The sequence below is a fragment of the Talpa europaea genome, assembly GCF_964194135.1.
Source record: "Talpa europaea genome assembly, chromosome: 1".
Classification (NCBI taxonomy): Eukaryota; Metazoa; Chordata; class Mammalia; order Eulipotyphla; family Talpidae; genus Talpa; species Talpa europaea.
The window spans coordinates 153,003,044-153,024,318 of NC_140073.1; the positions used below are offsets into that span (position 1 = coordinate 153,003,044).

The window sequence follows — 21,275 nt, forward strand, 5'->3', positions numbered from 1 at the left end:
TGCTTATAAACTAAGAAGCCAATGGTGTGAATACCAGTGCTTGAATCATAGCCCTTAATTTATTGGTTACGTGCATAAACATCACTTTTATGATGAAAATTAGTCATATTATGAACTTATTCAGGTTTTATATCAAGACTCAGTTTACAACAGGTTAATATTCAATTAGAATTGATGGCAAGTATTTTTTTAAGAGAAATATTTAGAAAGTGTACTCCCTTGCTGCAGAATTCTTTCGTAAAAATATAAACTATTTCTTTAACTGTACTAAATGTATCACCTTTGAAATTTAGGCCTGCCTTTGTTTCACACTGCTGGATTCATAATAGATTATAACAATCTCTGAAACCTACTCAGCATCTTTTGCTTAAGATGCATTTATCTATATAGGTACGTTCCTAAACCTGACAATGAAGTCCTTGGGTTGAAAAGCTTTCATTTTTTGTCTTTATTTGAAAAACTGAAGCTAAAACCCTAGTCCCAGTGACTGACAAAAAAACATTTTTCAAAGGGCATTTCTACCAGCTGTTGAACAGGGTGTCTTTCTTTGAAGGACACCTGTAGAGCATACAAGTCCTCAGAACCTTCCAGCATCACTTCTCCCCAGACAAGGCAGCGCTGCTTTCGGTGAAGCAGTGACAACGGCATTTACAAGTGGCAATGCCAGTTACCTGCACACGCTGTGGGCTCTTCACAGCAGCCATGTGAGGTAGGCATGGGTACAAAGAAACCTTCCATGAAACATACATAACACTACGCATGGGCACCATCCACATATTTTTTCCTGGATTGTTCTATAATTTGAATACATGGCTGAATGAGTAAAAAGAGTATTCCTACCATATAAAGCAAGCCACATATATAGAAGGAAAAATCGTATTTTTGTGTGATGTCGTAGATCCACCCTATAAAACAAAAAGGACATATTCAGAGTAATGCAGTGGATGAAAGTCAGGAACACAGAGAAAGCCTTTATTGGTACTGTACATATTTCTATAAAATTACTTAAATGTCATCTCATTTGGCTACTGTTAAGTCTGGGCCATATAAGCTAGAGTTCTCAGTATCTTGGGGTGGTATATTTGCTTTCCAGCCCCGAGGGTACTTTTCAGCACCCACGAGAAGAATCTTCTGGCTCTCAGCATTCAACTGCCACAAAACCTGCAGCAAAAAGTGAATCTCATTTTTTTTGCACAAATTTAACCACAAGTAGTTTCTCAACTCTAAAGAAGTTCTAATAGAAACTTCTCTAAAGAAGTTTCTAATAGAAACTGAGCAGAAGACATGTGAACACCTCTCCATTCTGAAGTATTTTAGGTCAAACATCTATTCTAGAAAGGACCAAATTAACCAGATTTTATAAAATTCACAATTACAGTTATAAAACTTTAGTATTTATCTTCATAAAACTTTAAATTGCCCAAGATACAGCCTTCAATGCTCACGAAATTACCAGGCCTTTCAAATAATACTTTAATGTTATAATTTAATGCTTTCATATAGTAATCTTACAATGCACACTGTAAAATACCACCCATGTATGTCATGGAGTCTCAGATACCATGATTTACATGACACATCATTATCTTAAGACTCCGGAAAAAAGAAAAACTCTGTTGGGTAAAAATATGGCTCAATACTGTCTTAGGATTTTGCAAAATGCATTCAAGTTCTGAGATGTTAAAGTAACACAAAATACACATAACAATCATGTCTGAGACACTATGAACTATGATTTTTTTTTTTTACTTCAGTGAATAATTCTAAGCATCAGTCACATGTTATGGACCCCACATAGCCAACACTGTGAACTGAAAGAATTAGAGCATGTAAAAATTTTTACGTGTGGCAAAAATGCAAATTTTAAACGTTCACTTTTTCCATTTCAACAAGGGCATTAATTAGCAAGTATCTAAGGAAAATGTGAGTTAATGACCAAATATAGTATTCCACAGCCACTTTCCAAAAATATCTTTAAAAAAATACCTAAGTGGCAAGTGGATATGTAATTGCAACTTAAGTTTCTCCCACCGCAGTCCAACCACTATGGAGAGCTGTGTGGAGATTTCTTGACCTACTAAACATAGAGCTTCCATATGATCCAGCAATTTCACTCCTAGGTATTTACCCAAAGGACACAGAAACATCAATTCCAAAGAGCACCTGCACCCCTATATTTATAGCAGCACTGTTTACAATAGCTAAGCTTTGGAAACAACCCAAATGCCCCAAAATAGATGACTGGATCAAGAAGATGTGGTCCATATACTCCACGGAATATTACTCAGCATTCAAAAAAGATAAACACATTCAATTTGCAGCAACATGGATGGCGCTGGAAGGGATCATGCTCAGCGAAATAAGCCAGAAAGAAAAGGAAAAATACCGGATGGTCTCACTCATAGCAGGAATCTAGAAAACTTAAATAAGGGACCAGGAAAATGAATAACTATAAGAAAGTGAACATCAAAATCAACAAACAACTATGAACCAGAGACACTCTATGGGGGGTGGGGGGTGGGGGGTGGGGGGTGGGGGGTGGGGGGTGGGGGGTGGGGGGTGGGGGGTGGGGGGCGGGGAGGGGAGGGATTGAGGTCAAAATAAGGGGGTTGTAATTATATGGGGAATATAAAAATAAAATTTAAATAAAATGTGAAAAAAAAAAGTTTTTCCCACCACAGCTGCACAAAAGCAAACCCTAAATGTGTAAACTAATCTCTGACTTCGTGGTAGTTTATTTGCTTATTGCATAAAGTCTTTATGACATCTAGTGCATAATTAATATGCCACATCAGTCAAGATTATCATAAAGAAAAACAAACACTTGATAACATTAAAAATGACAATTTTCCCAACCACTCAAAAGCTATAGATTCTGGGTACATTTTAAAAGTTAACTGTTTGGGTCTGTCATGTGATATAAAATTAAAAAGAAAATCATATCAGAATTTTAGTTAGGGGGTAGTACAGTGCTCTGTCTTCTTTGTCTTCAATTTGAGATAAGAGGGACCAATGAGATTAAATATATAATCCAAACACCATGACTCAGCTTCAGAACTGAATCAGAAAGACACCGACATTGATAGAGGAACAGAAATGCACCAACTTCCCCTCAGCGTGGCCATTTGTCAACATGGAGAACAATGACGCACGTCGGCGAATGATGACGAATGACGCACTTGCAGACAACATGGCGGCCGGCAGCGCTAAGCGGCGTCTATGATGAGCTATCATTAAAAGGAAATGAAGTTCTCACATTCCCCTCATTCCTACAAAAACTGACCTTGTCATTTAGTATTCAAATCCTCACTTTCACATGATCAGTGATTGCAAGTGCAAATGATAATTAATTGGAAATTAATTTGCATTTCGTTCAGACTATTTTTTTTGGTTTGAAGTGGTTGGGTATAAGCTCCAAGGCTCTGTGATGTGGGCCCTCCCAACCTTCCTTCTCTGTCACCCCAAACTTCCAGGAGTACAACCCAGGCTGAATTTCTTGGAATTTCAAACATCTTTCTCTTGGCTGCTATTTTGTATATGAACTAGTCCCCCTTCCGGGGGAGAGTAATAAACACTGCCTCCCTAGAATTCCCTGTCACTCCCTTCCCTCCCCTTTATTCACCCCGTTGTCTCTGTAGTCTGCTAAGTATATTACCTGTCATTACACTTTTAAATTGAATTCCTTATATTAAAAATTTTTGCATTTCAAATTGAGGCAACCAGAAGGGGAGGTGGCAGTTTGGGAGTGGGGAAGCGCCAGGTCCAATGGAGCCCCGTGGGGGATCATGGGGCCTTTGGTGGTGGGCATGGTGTAAAATATAACATCTGTAGAGTATTGAACCATAACCCCTAAAACAAATAGATTGATGTAAATCAGCCTTACCTCAATTAACATGATTAGAGGGAAAAAACTTTTAAATATCTTCTACAGGAAAAAAGAAAAAAAATTGGAACCCAATGGAACCTTCTGACCTTGAGAGCTACAAGACAATAAATTGTATTCTAAGCCAGTACATTTGTGGCAATTCATTGGAGTAGGGATAGGACACTTGATCCAGGCCACAGGCATGTCCTCTTGGGCCTAAACATGGTGTTTTGAAAATCTTGGAAATGTAACCTAAGAATTCAGAGTCCTGGCTTCCCTTGGGGAGAGGTGGGGTTGGGGGGGGGGCAGAAACACCCCTTAACAATAGAAGCTCTGGCAACACACAGTTCTCTGTGTTTCCTGGGACAGAAATCAGATGGGACTGGCTGGCCAGTGGCTGCCTCCTTGACACACCTCTGTTCTGCTCTGTCCACCCACCACCTGGCTGCTCTCTCTGGCAGACTGAGATCAAAAGTTCACCCATATTCTACATGAAAGAATGACCTTTAAATATTAAAAATAGATCTACCATATGATCCAGCAATTTCACTGCTGGGTATTTATCCAAAGAATACAAAAACAGTAATTCCAAAAGCTATCTGCACTCCTGTGTTCACAGCAGCATTATTTACAACAGCTAAGGTAAAGAAACAACCCTTGTGCCCATCAACAGATAAGTGGATTAAGAACATGCGGTGTATACACACATGGAATGCTACGCTGTGAAAAAAATCTGACACCTTGTCATTGCCACACGTGAATGGAGCTGGCAGGGATGATGCTGATCAAAGTAAATCAGAAGGAGAAAGACAATATGTGCAATATAAGAAACAAAGCAAAGGAACAGACACAACCAAACCTAAACAAATCCTTGGAATCTGAGTACAAAAATGAGGCCAGCAGAGGGAAAAGATGGGGGTGGGTAATAGACAAAAGGGGGGCAGTGGACTGTGGTGGAGACTGTGGGTGCCCTGGGGCTGGGTGTGGCAGCACACACCAGAGAGGAGTGAATCTGTACCCCTAAATCATATCCAATGTTGCAAACCACTGTTAACTCAATAAAAAGTAAATTATAGATACTTTCAAAAGAAATTTAACCTGCTAAAATTATCAATGAAGACTTGGAGGGCAGGCGGGGGAGGATCATTACACAAGTGGAAACTTCCTTCCTGCTGATCTTGGCCTTCCTAACACGAATGAGAACACGCTAAGCTCTTAAACCTCGCACAGTTTACCTGCAAAAGGTGGTCCCAGCAGAGCCGAGATGCCGTTGGCACAGATGATGATGCCGTAGGCGTTGGCCAGGTGCTCGATCCCCACCAAGTCTTCCGTCACCACGGGCATCAGGGAGAAATAGCCGCTGGAAAAGCCGATGAGCGCGCAGATGCTGGCCAGGCCGGCGTACGTGTGGGTCAGCGGCAGCACGAAAATACTGACGAGCAGGGTGAAGTTGGCCATCAGGAAGACGTTCCAGACGCTGATGCAGGGCAAGTCGGCCACGATGCCCAGGATCACTTTCCCTAAGATGTGAACTATTGCTATAATGGAGGTCAGAGGGAAAATATCGTTCTGCTCCGACAAATTATACAAGTTGACGATTTCTGGGAGGTGGATGAAAGGGATGACAAAGCTGCTGTACGCAAACAGCGCCCACAGAACGAAGGCCACGAACCTTCGGTGGGTGAAGAGAGAGGCCGTCCCGAAGTAGCCCGCGTGCCAGTCGCCGAAGCCCCTGCGGACCCTCAGGGTCAGCTGGCTCACGCGCTTCAGGATGCCCAGGGCGCGCGCGTCCGCCCTGCGCCCGGCCGCCTCCTGGCACGCCTGGGCCTGCGGGTCCGCGAGGGCCTCCTCGAGGCCGGGCCCGCCCTCCTGCTCGCCTGCTCGGCCCAGACGTCCCGCCGACCTGACGGATTCCGTGGAGCGCGCCGGGAGCACCGGGGGACCCTCCCTTCCCGGGTGGGGGCCGCCCGCCCCGGGGGCCAGGGGCCGCATGAGCGCCCCGCAGACGCACAGGTTGAGGGCCACGGCGCCCTGGATGAACATGGCGCTGCGCCAGCCGTACTCCGCGCACAGGTACTTGAGCAGCGCGGTCATCAGGAAGGTGCCGAAGCCGGTGCCGGTGGTGCTGAGGCCCTGCGCCAGGGCGCGGCGCTTCTGGAAGTATCTCCCCACCATGACCACGGCCGGGAGGTAGACCATCCCGCTCCCGAGGCCTGCGCGGTGGGAGGGAGAAGAACACAGCGTGAGCGGCGGATCCAGAAGGCGCAGCCCCTCAGCTCGGCTGCATTGCTGTGTTTGTCTCCATGCTGTGCACACAAACACAGGAATGGTTGGAGAGAGGAAGCTCTGTGGGTCAGCATCCAGCCCATCGTCCCCAAGCCTGCTTCTGGCCCGGCTTCTCTCCGAGCGGGCTTTGCTGTTACTGCTCCAGTGACAGAATGAGCCCCATTCTCCCGCGGGGACAGGCCTCCAGAGGACAGAGGACTGGGCTGTGAGGGGACTCCCCCCCCCCACCTCTCTCCCCCGTGGCGGGCACCGCCCAGACCCCCAGGGAGTGCCCGGTGATATGTTGAAAGAATGAATGGATTCTGAGGGCTCTGCTGTCCACCCTAATTGCACCAGGTACCTAGGGAAGTAATTCTGTTTTCCGTACACGGGGATGGAAAAGGCCTCCAGGCAATGTGCAGGGGCTTCGGGAATGGGCAAACTTGTTCACAAATTAATTGGAAGAATAAATGGAATCAAAATGGTCCCATAAATATGCACAGTGACTAGTTGTCATAACCACAAACTACTTATTTGCAGCTCTGATTGGTGATTGCATCTTGCTTAGAAAATTGGAAGTGCTTGTGATTTACTTCAGCAACATTAACAAAGTGGCAGGGGAGGTTGTGTATGTTGGGGGCGGGGGTATTGGGAAATCTCACTACTTCATGTTCAGTTTTTCTTGAATCCAAAACTACTTGAAAACATGCTGTCTATTAAAAGTGAAATGAAATGCAGGCCAAGAGGTTGTAGGTTATGTCCTCAATTTCTAGGTACAGCGGGAGACCAGAAGCCCCCCTTTGAATGAGCATGGGGCCCCATGTTAACCTCCTGACATTAAGAGGGAGACAGAAGAAAAGGACCTTGAGTGTGGATATTGCTCCCCAAAGCTGCAGCCTCCCCAGCCCAGCATCATTTCAGAGTTCCAGAATTCCTTGACTTCGGACCAGCCACACCAGCACATGCAGCAATAATCCCCTGAGATTGTGTGTGCACAAAGCCGGCTGCTTTACAGACTTTAGATGATCTGGTTTTCACAATGACCCCCAAAGGCTGGCTGTAGTTATGCCCATTTTATAAAACCTGGTTTAAATCTCATGGAAATTAAGATACTTCCCCAAGATCCTGCCACAGGTAATTGGAGAATCCAGGGTGAAATTCAACCAACACCAGAGCCTGGCCCCTCTCTTGCCCACACTGCCTCTGACCCCAAACTTTCCTTCCCGAGAGGAGTTGCTTCAACTGAGTTTCTAAAATAAGCCCCAAGAAGCAATCTGCCACTTTTATTTACTTCAGGGTCATGCTACTTGAAGCAACTGTCAGGCGTCATAGATCCTCAACCCCTTATTTTAAGAACAATTCAGTCAGCCTTGAAGTGATTTGCAATAGAAGTGGGGGCACGTCCCCACATCTCCAGTGAAGCCTCATTGAGGGTGGCAACATCACAATAATTTGCATTTTGGGGGACATGAGCATGAAGAAAAAGGCTGTCCTTAATTTTCGACCAAGCTCTGAATTAGCCTCCATGACTAAAGTCCACAAAAGGCAGAAATCTCTAATTTTCTTTTTTTTTTTAATATTTATTTATTTATTTATACAAGCACTGGGTACAGTCAGAAGCGCGGGAGGGTGAGAGAATTCACCAGAGCCAGAGCTGGGAACAGAACAGGCAGACTGACGAAGTACACTGCTGAGGGGAGCAGTGGGCGGCAGGAGAGGTCTGCGCGCCATGTGGGACTCTCACCTGGTAGCCGGGGATCGAACCGGCGCTGCAGAGGCTGCGGGCAGCTTCGCAACCCAGCGCTCAACCGCTGCGCCACCAGGTAGCCCCAGAAATCTCTAATTTTCTAATATTCAAAGGGACAAAGAAAATATCAATAGTCTATAAGTAAGACCTGAGATATCTGTTTGAGAAAATAATAGAATTTGGAAGTCAAAATATCAAAATTATATACCATCTACTATGATTATCCTTATACAAAAACCTAGTTTGAGAAGATTTCCTTTGAGAAATTAAAATTCCCTCCAGATTTCTTTTTATATTAAATATTAAAAAATATTTATGTATGCATACAAGAGCTGGGGTACAGGCCAGAGGTGCAGGGGGTGAGAGGATTCACCAGAGACAGAGTGGGGAACGGAACAGGCAGTTTGACCAGAGTACACTGCTGAGGGGAGCAGCGGGTGAATCAGGAGAGGTCTGCTGCGCCATGTGGGTTGCTCCCTGGCTGGCCGGGGATCGAACTCGTGCTGCAGAGGCTGCGGATTACTTCATAGGTTGTATCTTAACCTTTGCTCCACCAGGGAGGCCCACCCCTCCAGATTTCTAAGGCTAATAGGGGTTTTGGAGATCGTTTCCCTTTCTATAAGCTAATTGTTCCTTCTGCTGGAACATTCTTATCTTACCCTCAGACAGATGTGGGGCTCAGGCCCCCTCCTGTTCATTGCTCACCTCAATGAAGTCCACTTTGACTTGCATTCCCTCTCCCACTACCCTTAGTCCCAAATTCTTACCTGATTCTGCTTTTCCCCCCTATAGTAAGGACTTAATTTACTTCTCTCTTCTGTATGTTGTTTATGATCTGATCCCTCTTCCCCTCTCACTAGACTGTGAGCTCCGTGAGGACAGGGGTCTTTCTGTTTTGTTCACTGATGTATTTCTGCTTAGCACAGTGCCTGGTACGCAAAAAGGGATGAAATGAAAGAAAATACTATGGGAAGAGAAAATGATCATATTTTGAAATTATAGCTGCTTTCAAAGATCAAGATTTAATATTCTATTTGCACCATTAAGGTATAAGAAATTTTGCTGCAAAATAAGTGCGCTGGGGTCTCCCTCACCAGGGAGCAGCCGGGGATTAAGCACCCGGCTTAATTAAGCACCGTACTGTGAAGTAATCCGCAGCCTTTGCAGCAAGAGTTCGATCCCCGGCCGGCCAGGGAGAAACCTACATGGTGCAGAAGACATCTGCTTGCTGTCTCACCCACTGCTCCCCTCAGCAGTGCGTTTCAGTCAGTCTGCCTGTTCTGTTCTCCACTCTTGTTCTGGTGGATCCTCTCACTTCCTGCATCTCTGGCCTGTGCCCCTGCTCTTGAATGCTTAGATAAATCTTTAAAAAAAAAAATAAGTGCACTGATGGTTATTTAAAAACTTATTTGTTAAAGAGGGCCTCCCCGGTGGCGCAGCGGTTGAGCGCTGGGTTGCAAAGCTGCCCGTGGCCTCTGCGGCGCCGGTTCGATCCCCGGCTGCTCCCTGGCCACCGGAGGAGGGTCCCACATGGCGCGCAGACCTCTCCTGCCGCCCGCTGCTCCCCTCAGCAGTGTACTTCGGTCCTTCTGCCTGCTCTGCTCCCCGCTCTGGCTCTGGTGAATTCTCTCACCCTCCTGTGCTTCTAACTGGACCCAGTGCTTGTATAAACAAAACAAAACAAACAAATAAATAAATGAATAAAATACATGCCTCTTTAAAAAAAAACTTATTTGTTAAAGAACCAAGACATTCTTTGATATTCAATGTTGGGGCATTGCATTTTGCTCTATAGTAAGTAGTCTATAGTAAAAAAGAACCCAGCAGCCATGGATTAAAACCTTCGCTCTGTTCCCTATAAGTAACCATGCGACTTTGATCAAGTGTGATACACACGCAGAGCCTCAGCTCTTTGAGAAAGCAGCTACACACCTGCTGTGTTATGTTCTGCTAAGTATATAAAGGTAATACACCTGTGTCATAGCACGCTGTCAATGTTACTTTCCTACCACTTATAACAAGCTACGAGCTAATGAAACAGTTGAACTCAAATTCAAAATAAGCTTAAAAAGAAAATCACCCAGCCACGAAGTCTATCAGCTCCAGGCCATTCTTATCTGTTCCAGCCCCACTCCTGCCTCCATGTTATTTTGAAGCAAATCCTGAATATATTATTTCATGTGCAAATATCTAGTACAGAGCTCTAATTAGAAACAGCATAATCATCTTACCTGAAAATTCCTTTATGTGAAAAAATATTCAGAAGGTGTTCAAATTTCCACTTGTTTAAAAAACTTGTTTAAATAAGGGTCTGGGGTCTTCCTGGTGGCACAGTTGTTAAAGTCTCAGCACTATCAACTATTGCCAGCCACTGTGACATGAGTTTGATCCCCGGCGAGAGAGCTACCCACATGGTACAGCAGACCTTTTCTGCCTCCCATTGCTCCCCTCAGCAGTGTATTTCAGTCGATCTGCCTGTTCTGCTCCCCACTCTGTCTCTGGTGAATCCTCTCACTCACCCCGAAGCTCTGGCTGACACCCCAGCTCTTGTATGCATAAATAAATAAAAACAAATCTTTAAAAAAATAAATAAGGGTCTGAGTTAGGCCCACACATTTCTGTTTGTTGATGTGCATGTGAACTCTCTTTCACTCTTTCCATGCAACTTATTTGTTGCGGAAACTGGGTCATTTGTCTTGTGAAATTTGTCACAGTCCGGGTTTTGCCAAAGGCATAAGTTTAATTTAAAAAAAAATTTGATTTGTCACTGACAATTACCAACAACCGAAATTGAATGTGGTTATGGATTTCTAAATAGCAGCAGAATAAAAAGATGGAAAGAAACAGAACTTTCTTCTGTTTCTCCTGAGGGACCTAAACATTCGAACTGCATTTGTTCTAACTTAATATAATAAATGCTCCCATACTGACATGCCTGGAAGGAACACCAGGCCTGGGGCCTCGAGTCTCAAAGAGCTGTTTGCTGCTGGTGTGGGCCAACAGCTCACAAGTTGTTGTTATGATAGGGACTGGGTGACCGGCACTACTGGCCAGTGCTGCCCATTACTGTTGACGGGTGACCCACACTCTGTGTCTGGGTCACCTCTGTTGACTGGCCTCCCATGCTGCTGCCTTCCTTGCTGTCTGGTCCAGCGTCGGGGGCTGTCTGTCCTGACCCCGGACTGTGACTGGAGCTGCTGTGGTGTGGAGCTGCTGTGGTGTAGTCTCAGCAGCCCTGCCTGTGAGCACCTCCAGCTGCCGCGAGTTAGATCCTGACCTGCTGCTTACCATGATCTCCAGGCCCCTGCTGGCAGGATGCCCCAGCTTGGATGAGTGCTCTTTTAGGACTTATGGACACTAACTGGGTGAGACAGCTAGCACTTGTGGCAGTGAGGTCTCTGTTTCCCTGGTTTGTTACGTAACCCCATTGTTCCCTGAGCCTGAGTGGTCTTGCAATTGTGTGCACACATGAGAACCCAGACAGTGTTCTCTACTGGCCACTGTCCTTTAGAGCCTGTAGCTCCCCCCATACCCTTGTTTCAATGTCACCTTGCCACCCAACGTCAGCACAATAAAATGAGCTCATAAGACAGAACTTGGGGGTACATGGGCTCAAGTTCAGTGGCCAGGCAAGGCCCCAGCCCCGATAATGTCCATCCCTGCACAGACCCTGGAACCATTCTTCCCCACCCTTGGGTTTACAGGAGCAGTTCTCAGTCCCACACCCTGGTGAAGAGAGGTGGCCTGAGGGTCAGAATATCCTCTGGTTCTGGGTCAGCAGGGATGGAGCAGAAGGTATCTTTAAGAGTTGAAGAGAAAGCTCTGGCAAAGCTGGAGAAGTCTGCCCTGCCTCCCTGCATAAGTATGATTGAGCAAGCACACATTAATTTGATGCTTAATAGGCAGATACTCCAGACAATTTCAACTGCCTGGGTGTTAGAGATACAAATCTGCCTCGAAGTGCTTTTGAGAATGAAGGACTTCAGTCAAGTTCCTTTCATAGATATACATATCGCTTGCTTTTTGCAGTCAGTCTTATTATCTAACTTTTGTCTATTAAATAGGCTTAGGTGGCCATTCAGCCTCAGCATGCCTCAGTAATGACAGCCCAAAAGCATTTTGTATATATTAGCTGACTTCTGGATTCTCCACTTTAGTTTTACATACATATATATTAAGTAGGTAGGTTCACCAGCCCTGTAAAGCCAGCACTCATAATGACACCACTCAGCAGACAAGAATAAGTAAGCATGAGCAGATTAAGTTGCCCAAAGTCACAGAGAAAGGGATCATAGCTCTGTACCCAGAAAGTCATCCTGGATCTGCTTCACTGAAATACAGCTGGGCAAGTGAGACGTGACTTCTAATCTGTGTGAAGTCGGCTACCTGTTGATAAAGGAAATTGTGTCTGGGAGTGTATTTGGGCAGAGCAGATCTGCTAACTGTGCTGCCTGGCCCTGGAGTCAGCCCCATTGTGGTAGCCACACAACCCGCGCTCTAGATATGCTGCCTAGAGACCCTCGTGTCTGTGGGCTTCGCTGCCCTCTCGTTAATTTGAATGGGGCCCAAAGAGAAGATGATTGTTCCATGATTCACACGCCATCCTGCAATTAGTAAATGAGAGACAGCTAATCATTTCTTTCGTATTTGGTCTATTCACCTGAGGCTGGATTATTACCTTCCTTTTCCTGTTCTCCAAAGAGAAAAGACTAGCACTTGGAAGCAGTCATGAGAAATTTAATTCAGTTCCATTAGGGAGGCCAAGGATGGTTGTTAGGTCATTTTCCCACACTTCAGGCATATTTAATTATCTTATATTAAAAAGTATGTTCCAGAGTATAAGGTGGGGGTGGGAGAGGATACAGGATACAAAAAGACAAAATATTGTAATGGGTTTCTTTTCTCCACAATTAAATTTACTGCCAAAATGCCCAATAAAAGCATTGAAAGTCAAGTTAAAAGGCATCGAGATGCTTACCAGCTGCCACTCCGAAGGTAATAAAGAGGTAATGCACGTTTGCAGCGTAGGCGCTTAGCACCCAGCCCAGGGAGTTCACCAGCCCCCCGATGATGGCCGTCCGGCGACACCCACAGGTGTTAATGAACAAGCCGATGAAAGGCCCTGTCACGGAGCAGAGAGAAGGAATTGGCGGTCAGTGTTGTATTTTCATGACTCCTAGTAAACCCTCCTATGGAGACAGAGAATAATAAATCTTCTAGAGGTGTTACGCTAAAAAACAAAACATTGCTTTATGCAGTGTTTACTCAAAATACATCTAACATGCAAAGGTGAATTTCAGGGCTTTCACAGAACACAAAGTCCAAGGTTTTCAAGAAAGGCAGGCTTGCAACCATAAATTGGCTCATTTTCTTACCTACAACTAGTGTTCTAGAGGGTCTAGGCAGCCTGTGGCTGCACTAGGTTTAGCAAGAATAAAATTTGAAAAATGGTTGGAATCAGTTGCCAATGTTTAAAAATTAAGACAATTAAGAAAAAAATCCAGTGGCTCTCCTGAAATCCTCCCACACAGCCCAAATAAACTGCAACTGTGCAGTAGCTGGGCCTGTTAGCTGGGTCACACTGGCTCTCTAATTTGCCACAATCACCACCCTTCCCTTAAGTCTTTTTATTTTTTTTTTTTTATTTTTTTTTTTTTAAGATTTATTTATTTATACAAGCACTGGGTACAGTCAGAAGCGCGGGAGGGTGAGAGGATTCACCAGAGCCAGAGCGGGGAGCAGAGCAGGCAGAAGGACCGAAGGACACTGCTGAGGGGAGCAGCGGGCGGCAGGAGAGGTCCGCGCGCTATGTGGGACCCTCCTCCAGTGGCCGGGGAGCAGCCGGGGATCGAACCGGCGCTGCAGAGGCTGCGGGCAGCTTCGCAACCCAGCGGTCAACCGCTGCGCCACCGGGGAGGCCCCTTCCCTTAAGTCTTATACCTGTGCCCCTGCCCTCATTTACATTACTTGTTCCTCCTCTGTCCTCCGTACCCATTTGAGTTGGGACTCTAGACCAAAGGGAGCACAGGATAGGAGTGCTCTGGACTCCTATCCTTCAAGCAGGAAATTAAGAGTCTTTCCATGAGGACACCTAGACGCAAACCAAGCTGAAAAGGACTCCTCAGTGCACTCACACGACTTAACCCTGCGGACTCTTAGTCCCAGAGTGGACCCGTCAGGTCACACACTTGTCACGCCATGTGCAGATCTGGGGTTACACGTCATTGTGCAAGATGCACCCACGCTCAGCAGCACAGTGTTACACGACATGGTCTAATCATGTACTATGATGCTTTCGTTTCTGTCAACTTCTTTTGGGCTAATTTCTGATGTCATTGAAGCTAAATGCCCCCGATCAGTGAGTCCTTGTCCAAATGCAACAGCACTCCAGATTTTAGCACCGCAGTACTCAATATTCAGTGCGCTGGTGCATTTTAAACACCATCTTAGTTTTGATCATTATTACATCATGTGGTGAATTCAGGTAGAACTCTTTGATATTAAAAGCTTGTTGAACTCTAAGGAGTTTCCTGTTTTAGCTCAAACTGAAATTAAAAGAAACTTTTTTTAAGTTCTATCTATGTGATTTTTTTTGGTCAAATGGGTTTGAGAAGGCCTAGTTCAAAAAACTAGGAGGGCAAACACATTAATTTACCCTGTGGCATGATGGAAAATAATTCTGTAGATAAACCTCTTAAGATAGACCTAATGTAGCAAATATAATTTACATAAGTATACTGTGTTATGCACATGATAAAATTGCACATGATATGAATAATAAAGTAAGCACACCAGTATAAACATCGGGGCAACTGCCATTAAGAAACTATAAGCTGAAACTATGATTTCTTTACAAATATATTCATTTTCCTAAACCCATGCTCACTTTACTAGCAAACTTGACTGTTACTAGGCCTTTTAAACTTAAATGAAAGATCAGCAGAGGACAGCTCAGTAGCACGATAAAATTCTGCATGTTACAGACGGGCCCAGAAACAAGTCTTCTCTGAGATACTGCGTGTTTTTGTGATACGTTGGATAAAGAAAGCATTTGTGGAAAAAAGGGGGCGGGGGATTCCCAAGTAAGGGCAGATACTCATAGCTGGAGAACTGCCAGAGAGCAGAAGGAAAGTACTAATTGCCTTACTGATAAGAACAAAAGCTGATAAAGGTATCTGACTTTGTTCATCACCTCCTGCACCACTGGCCTGCATCAGGCATGTCTGCCGATGAGCAAAGTCACCCAGACACACTGTGACTCCTCCAGAGTTGCAGACACAGATACAGTGAAGAGAGGAAGTCGACCCAAGCTTTCCACCATCTTGTTTCATTTTCTAACGGTCACTGTCATCTCCAGCATTGAACTAGCATTTACAGAATGAAACAAACTCCCCACAGAAAGAAAACTGAGACCCAGTCCTCTGAGGATGACCCCTCTTAATAGAGACCTTCACTGTTTGGGGGTGAAATTAGCCACATTATCAGATGTTGTCCTCTTCCAAAGATTCCACATCATGGCCTATTCCCACATCATAAAGAGTCACACTGCAACAGCGAACACACTCATCCCTTCTTGCCTGAGCCTGCAAGAAGGCTGGAAAGAGTTCAGGTGAGCAGGGAAACCAGGTGAGGTGAGCCATGGGTGCCTGGATGGATGCAGGAGATAGTTCTTTGAAGCCCAGGTGTCCTGGAGCACACCCTGGCTGCTGTGAAGAGTTAAGAACTTCTACATCTGTGACTCCCTCCTTGGCTGGATGCCAGAGTCAAACAAACCCTACCCCTTGGGCCCCTTCTTGGGAGCTACTGATCTAATGGCCCAGGTGCAGCCTGAGAGGCCCAGGGTCCATAAGGTCCCCAGGTGGTTCTGACGTGGCACTGGGGCCGACAGCCCTGTTCCAAATCTACGTAGTGAGTAAATGACTTTGCAGCCTGGATAGTCCCTTAGTGACATGTCTTCTGCCGAGAATGATCCAGAAAGGCTGCTGTAGACAGGACCCACTGAGATGATTACACTTTATTAAAAATCGGGACCTTTTAGGAAACTGCCAAACCCATGCCAGCCAAGATCACACAAGAATGAAATGACTGAATTCATCACATGCAAGCTATGGCCGAAGAGGAGATGGTTCTCAACTACTGTCACATAATTCTTTTTTAAAAATTTTAATTAACAGAGGTCATCCAAATGTGCTTTACAGTGATTAGAAAAGGAAAACAGTTTCTATCTGTTCACTTCCAGCATATTCTCAGTGCTTGTGTGAGGCAGTAGCAGGCAGTGGGCACAAACTTGAAGTCCAGTAACTGTCCTGGCTGTTTAAACTCCAGTAAGTTATTTAATGTCTCTGAATATTGTGTGTTCTTCCTGCATCAGAGAGTTGAGGGCATCCTCAGTTGCTGTAGCATCAAATGAGATCATGTACACAATTGTGCTTGGCATGCAATACGTGCTAAAAAGAGAGTTGTTCCAACTTCTGCTTGGAAAAGCAGCCAATGTTGCTTAGCCTATCTGCAGCAACCCTGTACCCAGCAGCTGAAGATGATCAACAGCAAGTCAGGGTCATGATGGAATCAAAGTCTTTTTACTCTTGGAACTGAACCTTGCTGTGTTATGTTTTTTTTCTTCTTTGACTGGTGTGTCTTCATTTTCTCCAGTCGTATTAAGAAATAATTAACATTTATCACTATACAAAGAAAGCTAAGGGTCAGCTAATATCCATTATCTCATATAGTTGCAATAAAGAAAAAAAGAAGGAAAAAGATTCTCCTTTTGATGAGAACCATCAAGACTTCCTCCCTTAACAAAGCCCTGATGTACCAACAGCAGCGACTGCTGGAGCTGTCAAGTCGTCTTCGGCTGTGACCTCAGAGCCCCAGGGCAAAAGAGGTGGATCTGGCAGGCACTGTTCCTGTGGGAAGGTTAGTCTATATGCTGAAATTCTGTGTGGAATTCAGGAATTCCCAATCCCAGTGCTCAGGTAACTCCCAATTAAATTAAAGATGACAATTTCATCTTGTCATCACTATGAGTTAGGGGTTCTGCTTTTGGGTATCATCTTTAAGACCAGACCTCATAATTTCAGGGCTGGTTTCCACTGCTTATTTCTCTAGAACTCATGTTAGGATAAGTGATTATCAGGCTTTTTTTGCCCTCCCAGCATTAGTGTTGATGGATCCCTGCAGTCCTGCATGCATGCCTAAAGACAGACACCTGAAGTGGGGTGTGGGCATGCATAGGTAGGCACACCTTGGCTGAGACTGGGCTTGTAAGGGTGGCATCACGGGGACACCAGCAGTACAGAACCAGCAGAAGAGAGAGAATGAGACCACGAGAGAATGCCGGAATGCCCAGGAAGAGTGAAGATGTGCCGTCACCCCTGCCTGCCGTGTGCCTGGTAAAAGCTCAATAAAAGCCTGAAAAGCCACTGAGGGCTCCAGGACTCTGCCTTTACCCCGTCTGCTTGGGTCATAGAGATCCTGCTCTGTGCCTTCCTGTCACTTCCTCATGTAACACAAAACGACAGATATCTAAGACTTATCAGATGGTTTGGAAAATAGTGGGACATTACATATCCTAGCCTTTTGCTGGGTTTTCACTTTTGTTGCAGGCACACACTTCCTGGATTGAGGAAGTGTTTGGTTCTACCCATTAATATAATTTTTAAAAGGTTTGCGTTGGGGCCTCCCCTGGTGGCGCAGCAGTTGAGCGCTGGGCTGCGAAGCTGCCTGTAGCCTCTGCAGCACCAGTTCGATCCCCAGGCGCTGGCAAGGGTCCCACATGGCGTGCAGACCTATCCTGCCGCACCCGCTGCTCCCCTCAGCAGTGTATTTCTGAATAGAACAGTCTGCCTGTTCTGTTCCCCGCTCTGGCTCTGGTGAATTCTCTCACCCTCCCGTGCTTCTGACTGTACCCAGTGCTTGTATAAATAAATAAATAAATCTTTAAAAAAAAAAAAAAAGGTAGGGTAAATGAATTAATCAGGGTTTTTAAGCCACCAGCCTCTGTGGCTATCACCTATGGCCTTGATTGTGTTAATGCAGAAGGCATGTGGGAGTGTGAGTATATGGGCGCCAGGCACACATGCCTGATTGTAGACACCTGCATATGGGTGTGTGCATGTGCAAATGTGCACACTTGAGACTAGAGGCTGGGCTAAAAGCTGTGGCAGCAGTAGCAGCGAGAGGACGGGCGGCTGTGACCACAGAAGAGGTGAGACCATGAGTCCACGAGACCACACTCGGGAAAGAACACCAGAGAAAGAGAGTAAAGATTCTCCTTGGTTGCCTGCCTGCCTCTCATCCCCTTCTGCCCAGCCTAGGCCTGCCTTCTTGCTTGCCAGCCTCCCTGCCCGGTGTGCCTGTGTACCTGGTTCTCTGAGAAAGCATTAAAGCCTGAAAAACCCACCTAGGGCTCCGGCATTCTCCTTTATCCATCTGCCCGAATCTATAGTGAACCTGCCCTGTGCTTGCTGGCGCTACAACATGAAAACTGAATTTTAAGAATTCTAAGAAGCACAGTTTCCCTTTACTTACTTCGATCTTCCTTTCACTAACTTACTGACATCCAGCACAAAACTATCACATTCCCTACACCGAAGGAAACCTGCCTGCAGTTTCCATAGAGTCTTGGTTTTAACAAGCCAGTGCAGGTTGAAGGAGGCCATTCATTCCTGTTTCCCACCGAAACGACTTGCCAACAATGCCCACACACACATAATGGGGCCCTTATTTAATGTTAAAAGCAGATCATTCTTAATTCCCTTTGGTAAACATACACACCCTACATATATCTTGAGAAATAACACTTTGTCCTTGTCTTCTCTCATTAGCACCATCACTGGTACCATCCAAAATAACATCGATGGAATGTCAGCCAAGATCAACAAATCTCTAAATTTAATTCAAGCGATTAATTACCAGTGTGGAAATCACCAGAACAGCACAGACTCCCGAAAGCACACATATGCTTGTCATTCACACACTTTACACACAGAACCAGAAAAAGATTTCAGGCTGCTATGGTTCCAGAAATTATACCATAAATACTTTACATTAAAAACAATTAGATGTAAAATTATGGGTTTTAGTTTTTGAGCAAAGTAAGTGAAAGGCACTAGGGTATAGTGGTAATTTCCTTATAGGAGTCATTTAAGTAAAATGAAATAGTGTAAGCAAAAGCACTTGATTGATAATAGATGCTTCTTAAATATTAGTTGACAGTGAATGTTCAGTTCCCAAACTGAAACCCATTAGCCATAATAGCATAACATCTAGAATAACTTTCTGATTTGGTATCTCCACCTGGATAAGAATGGCTTTCAAGATTGCTGAGTGGTGAAGTTTAACTACAAATAAAAGATACATTACTATTCCTTCCTGTTAGCTGTAGCAGTATGCTTTCCAAAAACAGTTTAATATATTTTTCAATAACATGAGCAATACTTCTAATTAAAAACATTAGAACTCTGAAACAAGACTGTTGTTTGATTTTTAGTGTTTAAAATTGTTATCATTCAAAAATATTCATAAGTATAAAATAGATGTTTTTGAATGATAGAAAATAAAAGATAGCAATTAAGAAAACAGATTTTTGGGGCAAAAGAGAGTTTCTTTAAGTGATCCATTTTTAAAATGCTCCAAAATCTCACCATACTCAAATAATATCAACACTCTATATAACATTCTCTCTAACTTTCAAGTAACACCACACACGAGGACAAAGATTCTCCACGTATGAGGCCCTTAGAGTAGTCACATTCACAGAACGAATACAGAATGGAGGTGGCTGGGGGTGGGGAAGAGGAGAGGGGAGTTGTGTTTAATGGGTAATGAGTTTTAGTTTGTGGAGACTGGTGGCAGAGATGAATATGCTCAATGACACTGAACTGTCAACCTCTGAATGATTAAAACGACAAACTCTGTTACGAATCTTTTATCACAACAAAAAAATGACATCCACTAACATCCGCTGTGTCAAGTTCCAACATTCTAAAACTCGGGCCATGAGCATCACAGCAGGCCGCGTGCTCACGTACCCACGATCAGGGTGATGCCCATGCTGAGGGAGCTGACCCAGGCCGTCAGCCCACGGCTCTGGTGGAACTCCTCGAGCCACTCCACGTTGAGGACGCCCAGGGCCATCTGGGAGCCCATCACCAGGATGTGCACGAAGAACGAGGAGAGGACCATCATCCAAGCCCATCCGCCATCAATGTTGGGGTGGGGCTTGAGTGTCTTCTTATCTTTGGGGTCATCTTCAAAATCATACCTAATATCCTCGTGACTTGTATACATCTTCCAAGATTTCCTGAAATGCACATGACAAATAATTTCACTGATCATCAGAACAAAAGCACCTTCATCTCGTTTGGCTCGCTCTCCCTCCCCCGGGTCACCAAGGTGGTCCCGTCACGTCTCAGACTCTCATGAGTCTTTGTGCAGATTTGGGAACACACCCCACTTCTGCACAGGACCAAATGCCTGGGTGTGCCCCTTCATCTTCACCGTCATTCTCTATGTAACTGGCATTGTCCCTATTTTATTTTATTGTTATTTTTATTTATTTATGCATATAAGAACTGGGGTGTCAGCCAGAGGTATTCACCAGAGACAGAATGGGGAGCAGAACAGGCAGACTGACTGAAATACACTGCTGAGGGGGGCAGCAGGGAGACAGGAGAGGTCTGCTGCGCCATGTGGGTCAGCAACCTGGCTGGGGATCGAACTCATGTTGCAGAGGTTGGGGATAGCTTCATAATGCTGATATTTAACCCCTGTACCACTAGGGAGGCCCTGTTCCTATTTTAAAGAAATGAAATAGAAGTTTCGCGCCTCTCCCAAGTTCTCATGGCCAGACTGGGAGTCGGGATTTGAACCCAGCTGCCCCTGACTCCAGAGCCCACAATCATGGAGATGGAAACTGACCGGTCACAACAAAGGTGCCACAGAAGGAAGGCGCCTGCCTTGAAAGCCTTTCAGGGGGTCTTCCGCCTTCACCTTGGTGGGCCCTGGCAGAGGATCTAGTTCTCAGTTTCAAGGGTCCAAGCCTTCCACTTGTCCAGTACAGCCAGAGTGGACTAGCCTTGGGGGACCAACTCATACAAGCAGAGCCCAGGAGACTGAGAAAGGAGGAAACCAATTTATTATTTATTAATATATTTATTTATTATTCTAATAATAATAAAATTTATGTCTGATATACAAGCCATCCCCTCCCCCATTTACCAGGGAAACTTAATTAGTCACCAGAAATTTGCTTGGAAAACAGGAAATCAGACTCAGGAAAGGGTGATCTAGGGAGACATATGGGTGAGGTTGCCAGGGAGCCGACCGTGGCTGGTGCTGAATAAGGAGCTTGGAGCTTATCTCCTCTGTAATGAGCAGCCAGAGGCTGGGTTTGTG

The 21,275-nt window shown here is 45.1% G+C and overlaps 1 protein-coding gene across 1 annotated transcript; it reads right to left on the reverse strand.

Annotated features, from left to right (window-relative positions):
• Nucleotides 1-753: 753 nt before the first annotated feature.
• SLC16A14 (solute carrier family 16 member 14) lies at nucleotides 754-20,168 on the reverse strand (the record flags this gene model as incomplete). The annotated part of the gene is made up of 4 exons (XM_084253539.1): nucleotides 754-905; nucleotides 5,101-6,078; nucleotides 12,856-12,999; nucleotides 19,910-20,168. The coding sequence occupies 4 exons, from the start codon at nucleotides 20,166-20,168 to the stop codon at nucleotides 754-756; spliced, it is 1,533 nt and encodes a 510-aa protein (XP_084109665.1).
• Nucleotides 20,169-21,275: the final 1,107 nt, after the last annotated feature.